This window comes from Idiotropiscis lumnitzeri, chromosome 18 (genome assembly GCF_059441095.1).
Source record: "Idiotropiscis lumnitzeri isolate Australia: NSW breed Sydney's pygmy pipehorse chromosome 18, RoL_Ilum_1.0, whole genome shotgun sequence".
NCBI classification, from domain to species: domain Eukaryota; kingdom Metazoa; phylum Chordata; class Actinopteri; order Syngnathiformes; family Syngnathidae; genus Idiotropiscis; species Idiotropiscis lumnitzeri.
The window spans coordinates 13,512,786-13,525,509 of record NC_142408.1 but is presented as its reverse complement, the minus strand read 5'-3'; the positions used below and the strand labels follow the sequence as shown (position 1 = coordinate 13,525,509).

The 12,724-nt window shown below is 39.5% G+C and overlaps 1 protein-coding gene across 3 annotated transcripts; it reads right to left on the bottom strand.

Annotated features, from left to right (window-relative positions):
• Nucleotides 1-1,957: 1,957 nt before the first annotated feature.
• On the bottom strand, nucleotides 1,958-12,708 carry LOC148319596 (excitatory amino acid transporter 1-like). Of its 3 annotated transcripts, XM_088280761.1 has the most exons (10): nucleotides 12,620-12,708; nucleotides 10,751-10,893; nucleotides 10,517-10,654; nucleotides 5,658-5,862; nucleotides 5,522-5,564; nucleotides 4,133-4,413; nucleotides 3,829-4,062; nucleotides 3,521-3,715; nucleotides 3,314-3,448; nucleotides 1,958-2,757 (listed from the first exon to the last, which is right to left on the bottom strand). In XM_088280761.1, the coding sequence occupies exons 2-10, from the start codon at nucleotides 10,887-10,889 to the stop codon at nucleotides 2,547-2,549; spliced, it is 1,581 nt and encodes a 526-aa protein (XP_088136887.1). In that variant the 5' UTR covers nucleotides 10,890-10,893; nucleotides 12,620-12,708; the 3' UTR covers nucleotides 1,958-2,546. The 3 variants fall into 3 exon arrangements, with proteins under 3 accessions (XP_088136887.1, XP_088136889.1, XP_088136888.1); XM_088280763.1 differs by lacking the exons at nucleotides 10,517-10,654; nucleotides 10,751-10,893; nucleotides 12,620-12,708 and adding an exon at nucleotides 6,665-6,699; XM_088280762.1 differs by lacking the exons at nucleotides 10,517-10,654; nucleotides 10,751-10,893; nucleotides 12,620-12,708 and adding an exon at nucleotides 6,211-6,689.
• Between the last annotated feature and the right edge of the window lie 16 nt (nucleotides 12,709-12,724).

The window sequence follows — 12,724 nt, the reverse complement described above, 5'->3', positions numbered from 1 at the left end:
AGTGCACATGGCAGGGAGGTGACAAAAACAATAACAAAAGCGCATGCAGACGAAAACAATGACAAAACCCCTGTCATGCCCGACGCGGATCATGACAATTTGGATGCTCATTTAAAAATAAGTCTTTATCTTTTATTGTAATACATCGTGTTTTTTTAGACATTTAAATAAATAGTTTTGTTGTTTAAAAGCATATCCAAATTCTCAGATTTAATTTTTTAACTTTATTAGATTTTTAACAAACAATATGGAAGTATCACAAATTCAGTTAAAAAAATTAAGCCGTCGTTCATCAAAGATTATATTAATCAAATTTGCTGATAGATACATTGTGATATCAATATTGGATAATATTACATAACAATGGATTTATATATATATATATATATATATATATATATATATATATATACATATATATATATACATATATATATGTATGTATATATATATATATATATATATATATATATATATATATATATATATATATATATATATATATATATATATATATATATATATATATACATATATATATACATATATATATATATATATGCAACTCCCTCTTGGCCAGGTGTTCATCAGGCCACGATAAGAGGCACCTGGGGAGGAAGTTCACTCTCACACGCATGCTCGCACACACACACACACCCCAGACACGCCCACTCATTGTACTGTCACATGACCTCCTATCACCTCTTGGTGAGTATGCTTTCTTTTTCCACCATACTACAATAAAGTGCAATTGCACATCCACTCCAGTAGTTGGCAGTGGCGCTCTCATTGCCCATTGTGCGCAGTGAGTATTAACTCTACGGTGTAGGTGTGTTTTGCAATGAAAATGCTATTATTCATAGTTGCGGCAGAGAGTGGGTGGTGGGGTCGGGGCGCAAATTGTTTTCTTCTTGCTGGGGGGGAATGTAACAGAAAATAATTGAGAAGTACTGGTCTAGTCTATGAAGCGTTAATTCTGAAATTGCATCTAATTTCATTGCGTTAGTGTTACTAGCGTTAATTGTATTGCTTTCTTGTGTTATATAGAATATACATTCATCCATCCATTATCTGTACCGCCTTAGATGGGGAGGAGCAACGGCGTGGCTCAGGATGCCACCCGGACGCCTCCCTGGTGAGGTGTTCCGGGCTTTTCCCACTGGCAGGAGGCCCCGAGGACAGCCCAAGCCACGCTGGAGGGACTATGTCTCCCAGCTGGCTTGGGAACGCTTCGAGATCCCCTAGGAGGAGCCGGACGATGCTGCTGGGAAGAGGAAGTCTGGGCCTCCTTGCTCAAGCTGCTGCCCCCGCGACTCGACCTTGGAAGAGAATGATTGAATGAATTTTAAATGGGAGATTATGCATAAATTTGGCATCAAGGTTAGCACTCACTGATACAAATTTACACTTCTATCAGTTAATTGTACATCATAAAACTTCTCCAAATCACATTTAAAGATCAAGAAAAACAGGAACACACTGCTTAAATTGAGACAAAACGTAACAACCTCATCCGCATACAATAAAATGTGATGATCTCCATTCCTTAATCAGATGGGCATTAAGAATCATCTTTTCAGCATTATTTTCTTGAGTCCTTTACATCCCTACTTCATCATATCCTATGCCAAGGGGAAGTTAGATCCTATCCAATCCTATCCCAGCTGTATTATAGTGAGTGGCGGTGTCCTGATGACCAGCCAATCACATTACAGTACTCACACAGAGAAAAATGACAACCATTCTTTCTTTTGGGCAATTTAGAAAGTTCAAAATACAAGGGGAGAAATCTAGATTACTAAATCTTGCAGTAATAAACACAGGGTGCATGACACATAATGAACACAATGCAAACATGATTTTATTTTGCAGATACATTTGAATAGTTTTCCATCCAACAGTCTTTAAAATGTTTGCCTCCCATATTGTATTCATTTGTCTTCATATCTATAAGGAGTCATATTGATTTAAAATGTCAATGTCCGCACATGCATTTTAAATAAAGTCATATTAAGTAATAATAATATGCATTAGCAGCATAATATACAGCCTTTAAGAATGCTACAATCAACAGTACTTTAAGTAATAATAATAATAATTGGTGAAAAAAAAAACATTGTTATAATACTCAATATGGTCGGACACTGTTATAGTCTGCAGTCTGCTTTTTTGGGGGAGTGTTTTTGGCTATGTTTTAAAAATACAGTACTTTCACCTCAATGATCTAATTGCTCACATGAATACACACACACACACACACACACGCACACACCCACTCACACAAATCCTTGCACAAAGATAATATGATATTGCATTAATGAGCATTCATTCATTCACGTAATAAATATAGAAACTAAAAACACCAGTCGTAAACTATGCAATTAAAGCAAACAGTCTGTTATTTTGGATGGAAGAGGAATGTATTAAATTCATCATTGTTGAACAAGATAAAAATCAATGGTAGAGTGTAATCAAAGCAACACCTCTCGAAACAAAACAGCATCAGTTGCACTTGTTCAAAAGCTGGAGCAGCCACTGATGAAGCACTACATGCTTGATTCATTGTGACCACGTTTATCATTTTCCAAATCACTATCCTGTGAAATGAGCTTATAAGGTTTCTTCCTCTCTTTCTCCTCCAGCACGGAGTTTCCCATCTCCACATCCTTGCTGCGAAGCTCGTGCCGAGAGAGGAACTCGATGATGCCTGCTCCGATTGAATCCCCCAAAACGTTGGTGGTGGTACGCAGGCGGTCGCTATTACACAAAAGAAAGAGGATGTCAGTCATTGTTGACAACACAGATTCTACATGAACATTATATATTTAAAAAAATCAAAATAAAACAACATGGTTTAATCATTGTTATCAATTACCCAGTTTTAAGTCTGATTTACAAACATAAACTGCCCTCTGTTGTTTCATATCAATGTAAATATTGTTCGATATTATTCTGCTCTACGATGCTCTATAAAAAGGATACCTGTTCATATTTGGACCATCCTAGTCAAGGAGACAGGGATTTTTCCACATTGCCCCAGTTAACTGAGAAGGGTCTTCTAATTGGAATTATTAATTTGGGAAACCTAATTATGTTTCTATGTTAAAACTCACTCCAGAAAATATTCAACACAAAGGGAAAGATGTAGAGCAGGACTTCAGGGAGAATGGAAAAGTGTGTCACTAGGTGGTAGTAGAGATGGGGATACTTTTGGCCTTTCAAATGACAAAGATGATTCATGTCCGCATATGAATGCAGTCACTGCTCTTGACTGTGTCACATGGTTACATTTTTTAATGCGCACGATACTCACAGGAACCAATCGACTGCAATGATCAGCGTGATGTCATCAGTAGGAAGTCCAACAGAGGTCAATACAATCACCATAGTGACCAGGCCTGCTTGTGGGATCCCAGCAGCTCCAATACTAGCTGCAGTTGCTGTGATACTTGATAAAAGGACAGACAATTAATTTGTGTATATTTATAATTATTGACCATCTTCCTTTGTTCATTCTTACCTAATGGTAATGATCTGACCAAAGTTCATCTCCATGTTGTTGACTTGGGCAATGAAAATGGCCGCCAACGCTTCATAGAGCGCAGTGCCATCCATGTTGATGGTGGCACCCACAGGTAACACAAAGCGAGTAATTCGCTTGTCTATTTTGTTGTTCTCCTCAAGACATTTGAATGTGACAGGGAGGGTGGCTGAGCTGATTGATGACAGCACGGAAATGAGACACGTTGGCATCAAAGCAGACTTTAGTCAGGAATATTACAGCTCATGACAATGAATTTGAAGCCAAATGTTAGATTCAGGTCTCACCTGGAAGAGGTGCCCAACGCAGTGACCAGAGCTTGCAGAAGCCCCGCAATGAAAATGAAAGGGTTCTGCCGAGTGATGACAAAATAGAGAGTGGGAAGAATAAGAATGGCATGTATCATTAGACCAATGATAACCGTGATGGTATACATGCCCAACTGGCCACCCATTTGTGTTAGATCATCCATCTCCACTATTTTTCCCGCAATGAGGAACAGGATACCGATAGGAGCATACCTGACAGCAGAAGGAGGTAAAGGTAAGAGAAATGTGGTTGAAACGCAGGAAGTGAAAATGTAAGTCCTACCACATGATGAGAGCAACCAGCTGCATGATCGCTTCATTGAGACTGTCAAAGAAATCCCTCAGGAGTTGTCCTTGCTCCTTCATGTTGCCGATTATCAGCCCGAAGCACATAGAGAAGACCACCAACCCGAGGGCATTTACTCCGTTCACCTGACCAGGGACTGGTATCACTTCCTCTCGGGTGATCTCCATGACTTCCTGGGTGCCATTGGTTGTATTAAAGAGGGTGTCGTTCACTGTCATGGTCACGTGAATGACTCGTTTTCCATATTTGGTTTTGTACTGGACAAAGAAATGATGAAGGAGCTTGGTTAGGAAGGCAAGATGACCACAGTCAACACATTTGTACATGTTACAATGTCATAATTAAATGCATTATAAACCCATCCATCCAACCATTTTCTTACAGACACAACTAGCATTGACATACAGTGCTGTGAAAAAGTGACTGATGTCTGATGGGTTTTTTTTTTTTTGCATATGTATCACATTAAAATGCGTTGGATCAACAAGCTAATTTAATTATCTCACAAAAACAACCCAAGTAAATTAAAATTCAGTTACTGATCCGACCCTATCTACCTCTATTCGAAAAGTAATTGCAGTTTGGGAAAGATGAGTTAAATTGAAATGGTCCCACCTAGGTCTGATTACCAGCAGATTTGCTCAATGTGACATTTTTTTAAAGAGTACCTATCAGATAAACTGAAGTAGGATACAAGATTTAAAAAATAAATGCATCATGACACAACCTGAAGAAAGTCAAGGTCAAAAGCAAAACAAAGTGATTGAAATCAGTCTGGGAAGATTACAAAGCCATTTTCGAGGATGCGTGACTCAAGTGAACCACAGTCATTATCCACAAGTGGAGATAACTGGGAACAGCGGTAAACCTTCCCAGATGTAGACAGCCACCCAAAATGATTTCAAGAGTGCAATGATGACTCATCTATGGCACCACAAAAGAACCCGGAATGGTATGTAAACAATTGCAGGCCTTACTGGTCTCATTCAGCGTTCATGACTCCAATTAATAAAATCATCCTTTTGAAACGCCATTTTATATTTACTTGGGTGGTCTTTGTCAGATGTTTAAATTGGTTTGATGTCACTTTGTAAAATATATTTTGGTCCTGAGAAATAACTCACCCATCTAGAAATAGCTGCAAGATGTATTATTTTGTTGAAGTCCAACTCGTTAGACGTGACAATGCTTGTGTTATTATAATGTGAAGCGTAATACTTGTGGTGGGTACCCAACAGCAGTAGTGCGAATGCTTATTTCTTGACAAATACAAATCATTGTCAGCTAAAAAGGATTTTAATATACGCATGCATACTGAATAAAAACAGCTTACTTCAATGTAACATTATCAAATCAGTGGCTAACCTGTTGTGTGCAGGCTTGCACCAAGTTTGGCGGAAACATATTTCTGAAAATACAGTCAGTTAGAGATAGTTGAGCTAAGTAATATTGTTTCATTCACCGTCTAAATAATTGACTTTCTTATTTAATTGCAAGCTACCTGATCAGATCCAAAAAGGCATCCGCAGGACTGACTTGCTCTATCATCTGTTGCTTTCCAAACTCATCTTTAGAGCCTTTTCCGGGGTGGATGATCAGGACAATGAGGATACCAATGAAGACTGCAATAAAGGTAGTGGTCATGTAGTAAATGACAGCTCTCATGCCCATTTTTCCCGAAGCTTTGCTGTCCAATGCTGCCATTCCTAATACACACAAGGGTGGAAAAACAATACAGTATTTAAGTATCTGAACATGAAAGCTCCACATAACCCATACAAACAAAATACTTTGAGATAATACCATTCTGAAAGGCTCAAAGCTGTCAAAGATTTCAACTCTCCAGGGAAATCTACTTAATCATACGAGTTCATGATTTTGATGGATGCAAACAAAAAGAAAGCACGACTTAAAGGAGGAAGTGAACCAAAAGGGCCAATTTTTCACTAGCAAGCTCAGTTTGTGTATTTTTCTATTAGGAAACTGAAATTAGTTATCATTTTCTTTTTCATCTATTAATTTTGGAGGAAATAGAGTACTTGAAAAATGCCTACTTTTAATGAGGAATATGGCCACACTCCCCTCCGCTCTCTCCATGTTTCAGTCGGAGTCATTGAAGGGACCGATTACAAACTCTCCATTGGAAATTCATTGTACTTTCCTTGCTTGTAACGTCCAAAAACGGTGATCAATTGGCACCAAAATTCATTTGAACATCCCTACCTATGACCACTTCAACATATCAAAAGGATTATCCTCGCCGTGGCTGATTTATATGACAATGAGGAGCTGTAGAAGTGAGCAGAGCTACATAGATTAGGCTGTTAGGACGTGGCACACTGCTTCTTTGCTGATCACGGTGAGGATGTGCACAACATATTTACAGAGACTAAAGTGGGAATAAGTAGACGTGCACAGTTTTTTGAATGAGGATTGGCCCCAGTTTTTCGACCTACAGCACGGCGTCCAATTTGAGACCCTCCGAGTGTCCGCACAAAATAGACTTACGGCTTCTCTCTTCTCTACGCATACAAAACGCTGTTTCACACTCGCGATGCAGGCGAGACAATTGTGCCATAATTCCTAACCAATCAGGAGTCGGACACTAGGGCTGTTTCTGATTGGCTGTTTACAGTCCAATCGTAACTCAGAGGTGGGGTAAAAAAAACTACAATATAAATTTATTTTACAGCGCATTTCACAACAGCTGGAGCTGTAACAAAGCGCTTTCCTTATGGTGTCATATAAATAGGAATAGAATGGCGTGGCGCTATTGCAAAACCATCTCATGATGAAGACGCAAATGCACAACTCCGAGTTCCCGTTCTCAGAACGGCGCATTCCTGTTAAGAAACGGGAACGCCCATTTGTGGCTGCAGCTGGACCATACGCGTATGCCACTTAACGTTTCAAAGCAGCCACACTTGGCAGTGGGTCCTTATCAATTGAACATTTTATTCACTGAACATTGACGCTCCCGAAGCGGGCATTTTCGAACTGATGTAATTTTTCCTGGCAAATATAAGTGCTAATATTAAGCTCATCCAAGTGTCAACAAAGATTTTTTTATCTGCAACTGAACAGTAATATGCTCATTGTAATCCACTAGCGGAGTTAGGTTTTTTTCCTTGTGGGTAGATATCTCATGGGGTCTGCACAAAAACATTCCTATTATTATTTTTTTTTTTTTAATTATTTATTTATTTATTTATTTTACAAACCCCTCAAATATGATGTTGGGAAATGTGGAAAATAAATTCCTGGAAAAAAATTGGAAAATACCCATGAATCACTTGTCTGATCTGCCACCTAGAAGGGTCCAACCATATTTGAGGGGGATTGTCAGTGTCCCTGGTGCCCCACCTAGCTCCGCCGGTGTTTTAATCTAACCACAGCCTCACTTTAAAGTGAAACGCGTGGCAAAAGAAAGAGTGGCAAGCATGACTATAAGAAGACTGAGACCTTGTTCACTACACAGAACTCTACCAGCCCAGATTTGTTGAACCAAAATGTCCCGTCCATAGGATGAAGGTGATCACTCTGCTCTTAAGCTTGGCGAAAACCATACTGCCATTCTGCTACAATACACCGGTCGAATCAAATTACAGTATGAGACTGAAATGATCTAAGGTTCACTAAGACATACAGCTTTAATGTGTTAAACTTCAATGGCAAACAACACAATACGAATTAAAATACTAATGAATGACTTTCAACATCAGTACCATTTTACAAAATCAAATTAACATTCTTTTATAGCAATCAAATATAGTCTTATACAGCTTTAGTTTATAAACAAATAGTCAAAGTTTTAGAACAGCAGTGATGTGCAGGTTGATTTGCAAAATACAGCAGTTGTGCAATTTAATGCGAGTCAAAAATTGTAATGTCCTTTTTTGCAATTTAGCAGTCGGATGGCCTGGAGGACGAATCTATTTTGGAACCTGACAGTCGTGCAGCCAATGCTGTGGAACCTCTTTCCACAAGCCAGCAGGGACAACAGACTATTGAGGGGTGTGAGGAGTCACTCCTGAAATTCAACGCTTCTGTGCCATGTCCTGAATGGAGGGGGGAGAAGTCCAAATGATCTTCTCTTCACAATATTCCTGTTGCTATACACCACACGGAGGTGCAGTTGGTCAGTTTACTCTCTATGGTGCTTCTGGAGAATGTGGTGAGGATGGGCATGAGCCAAGTGGACTTTCCTCAGTCAAAGTCACTGCTGTAATGATGGAGTGATGTAATATTTGCAGACCAGGAGAACTTATCTGTGATGTGCACACCTACAAACTTTGTACTGGTGATCACTTTCGCAGATTTTTATTTTTTTTTTAATGAGAAGTAGGATGCTGCTTGACCTCCTCCCTGACCTGTGGACACATTCATTTATCACCAACCATAGTGAACAGCAGTGGGCTCAGGACACATCCCTGGCCTGTGCTGACACTGGAGATGTTCTGTAAAGCCTGCAATGCCTGAGGTCTGTTTATGCTGAAGTCCAGGGCTTCCCGTTTTTGTCGAATGATAATAAATGCTGAACTGAAGTGGAGCGTTTTGACTGTTAGGCAAACTGAAAGAGGTTGAGCTCGAGAGGCAGATTGGAGATGATGTGCTCCTTCACTAGATTCTGAAAATATTTCATTGGAGTGTGACAGGACGGTAATCATTCAGTGACATTAACTGAGGGATATTTTTGCACCGGGATGATGGTGGCACTCTTGAAACAGAATGGCTTTATGACTTGTCTGTTAGAACACAAGTCAGCTTCTCTGCACATTCCCTTAGCACCTGTCGTGGTATTTTATCGTGTACATAACACCGCAAAGTATACCCCCAAATAATGACCTCTGCCAAGCCTCAGTTAGTGTGTAATGGACTTGAACAAATGAACTTCTCTTACAAGATAGACATGCAAGTCCGTGCACTGTAGAAGCAACGATCTGCGTGTTGACAAATAAACTTCCCCACGAACGAGTAGCGTTTTAACTGAGGAGGGAAATGAGGAGTCGCTTAAGCGTGCTAATCGCTAAAGTGAAATACAGAGTCGGGAAAGACTCAAAATAAGTGCTTAGGTGTAGAGTTTTAACAGAAGTCTGGCTAGAACTGCGTTGGGGTGGCGAGCCAGCAGAACTATTGTATTTCAATGAATATGTATCTGGACATAAAATAAGACGACGTCTACATTCGCAATTTAGCAAACGCTCTCAGACTGGAACACGTAAATGGCTGACGTCATCATGACAAAGAGGTGCAATGTCAAACGTGTATTAGATATTCATGATCTCATCAATAATACTTTGGGAATTGTGCAGTCTAGTCCAAAGTTTACACGTGTGTGATGGCGATCTTGTAATATGTTCAATGAACATGGCGGCCAGTTGTATTATTTCTAAAATCGTTTTTAAAGTTATTATAAATGTACATGAAAAAGTTGTAAAATTAATTCTAGACAAAATATTAACTTTTTACTGCTGAAAATGGCATACATTTGTGAAGCATCCCTTGAACGTATCCCTCTTCAGAGGAGATCACTACAAGTTATTGTCGCTGAATGATAAAAACGATTAATGTCCATAAAATATAAACTGTTGAGGTGATGGTACAGATGCCCACATGTATTTTGGTGACGATTGATCTCAGTTTTCTGATGTTAAGCAACGTTAACCATTTTTCTACAGTGAGCGTCTATGGAGGCTCAATGTCCATAAAATCCAAAATATCAGGGAGATCAAGATGATCATTTTCAGAGGTTGAAGTGGATCTAAGTGTAGATGACCACATCTGTTTTGAAGATTAATCGCAGTTTTTGAACATTAAAAGCTGTATCTCACTGAGTGGCTAATGTTTGCAAGTATGTATGCACTAATGTTATTTTTTCGCCAGGGTTGAAACTGTTCGAAACCATTAAAACTGTTTGGAAAGTCTGCCGAACGTCTTTGCAGCTGTTTGCAACATTGAACGAACTCTGACATTAAGCTTTTTTATACACTAATGGCATGTATTTTAGACTGTCCCAAAATTGGGACAGTAGCAGTCAATATAGTCAACCATAGCCAATATAAAACCTGTGTATACCATTGTTGAAATGTTATAATTGTGCACATTTTGCTCTTGTTATACACTAATAAAAATAAATAAATAATAAAAACTGTGTGATCTATATCCTTGCTGCTGTAACACCTCAAATTTCCCCATTGTGGGACTAATAAAGGACATCTTTATCTTTATCTTTATCTTTAACATAGCCCTTTCATAGATATGCAGATTCCACATAATTATTCAAAATTCACCAAATTATTATTATTAATTGTTTGCTTGTTTATCACCGGACAGATTTAAGACCAAGACTGTTATTTTTACCTGTTATTAGACTGGAAACCAGTAAGGGTAGAACAAGCATCTGCAGCATCCTCATCAGTAGTTCTCCAGGGAATGAGAAGTACTTCACCTCTCGATAGGACATCTTGTAAGGACGCAATGCAAATCCCAGAATAATTCCTTTAAAGATATTGAAGGCGTAGGACGGTGAGTCTGTATCATATGACTGATTAAATGCATTCTCTTGACTTTTCTAGTTTGATGAGGTATACGTACCAACAATAACTGCACCAACCGTGAATAGAACGAAGGCATTCTTTTTTAGGAAAGTCTGGATGTCCTCTTTGGAGATCTCCTCCACTTTCCTCTTGGCCTTCATGGTGCGTATGTGGATACCTTCTCTAAAACGTTGCATCCTGCTGCAGTGAACCACAAATTTACAGTCGGTGATATTAGTGAGTGGATCTGAATAGTGCATTTATTGAATATTTAATTATATTGGCACACACAATTTTTTAGTGGTACTCGGGCGCCGTTTAGGAGCAAATACTTCCTAACCCGATGCAGGGCAAAAATGACATTTTAAATATAGTCAAGACATGTGCATATGAATCAACACTGTATTTTCACTAGCATTTATCCATCCATTATCTGTTTCGTGAGTCACTGATGGTGTAGTGGTACACTCGCCCGAGTTGTGTGCGGGCAGCGTGGGTTCAGTTCCCACTCAGTGACGGTGTCTATGTCTGCCCTGTGACTGGCTGGCGACCAGTTCAGGGTGTGGCGCGTCTTTCGCCCATAGTCAGCTGGGATAGGCTCCAGCACCCTCCCGCAACCCTGTACAGGATACGCGGTGTGGATAATGACATGACATGACATCTGTTTGGTTTCTCTCACAAAGGTCGCAGGCACACTGGAGCCTACCCCAGCTATCTTCGGGCAGTAGGCGAGGCATCCTGAACAGGTTGCCAGCCAGTCCTGGGCACAGAAAGACACTCACACCTCGGGATAATTTGGAGTGTTCAATTAACCAACAATTTTGTTTATAATGTGGGAGGAAACCAGCGTACCCACGCAGGTAAGGGGAAAACATGCATACTCCACACAGAAGGGTCAGAGCCAGAATCAAACCCAGGACCTCTGCTCTCTGAGGGCATCGTGCTAACCAGTCATCCACCGTGCCGCAGCACTAACATTCAATCAGTCAAAAACAAAATACTTGTTGTGAAATAATTGTTTGCACCACTTAATATCTGCCTTACAGAGTTTTGCCGTAATAGACTATGTGGAGGGGGATCACACTATGGAAGTTGATTGGCAACAAGGGCAGGGCAGTAGCTGTTCAGAAAAATCAACAAATTGTCCTGAAATTCACGATGACCAAGCACCCCCCTGTTCGTTTGTTAAGTTTGTTGATTAAATGCTTAACCGTGCTGCAACAACATCACACACTTACAATACAGAGACGACACAATACTATCCTATACTATCCTATCCCATCCCCTGCCTGTTTTCTGACCTCTTCCTGCTGCCACACACCTGATTCAAATGATCAGGATGCTTTCAGGCTTCTCCAAAGCTTGTTGATGTGCTGATCAATTAATTCGGGTGTGGCGGAGTGGGGAGAGATCTAAAACAGGCAGGATTCGGCTCTCGGGGAACCTCAAGCTCCCTACCCATGCACTCATCCCTTTGAAGGAAATGTCACATTTACAGTATTGACAAGTTAACTTATTGAAAAATAACAAGAAACCCGCTGCGTCATACCCTCTTACCCTAGCTCTCAAATTGAAACAGATTATTCTGTTATTTAATTCTAATGCCTAGATAGATAGATAGATAGATAGATAGATAGATAGATAGATAGATAGATAGATAGATAGATAGATAGATAGATAGATAGATAGATAGATAGATAGATAGATAGATAGATAGATAGATAGATAGATAGATAGATAGATAGATAGATAGATAGATAGATAGATAGATAGATAGATAGATAGATAGATAGATAGATAGATAGATAGATAATACACCCACACACACACACACACAATACTCAAGATTCATAAGCACCTTAAGCAAAATTAACAACATGTAAGACAGTTATTTTAGTGCACATGACATATGACAGTTGTCACATACCTCTGAAAATTTGCTGCTTGGTTCTTCTTAGCCGAGGATTACCTTGCAGGTATGCTGAGAGAAACCGTTTGGGTCCTAATAGGAACAGTGTGGTTAACTGCAGAA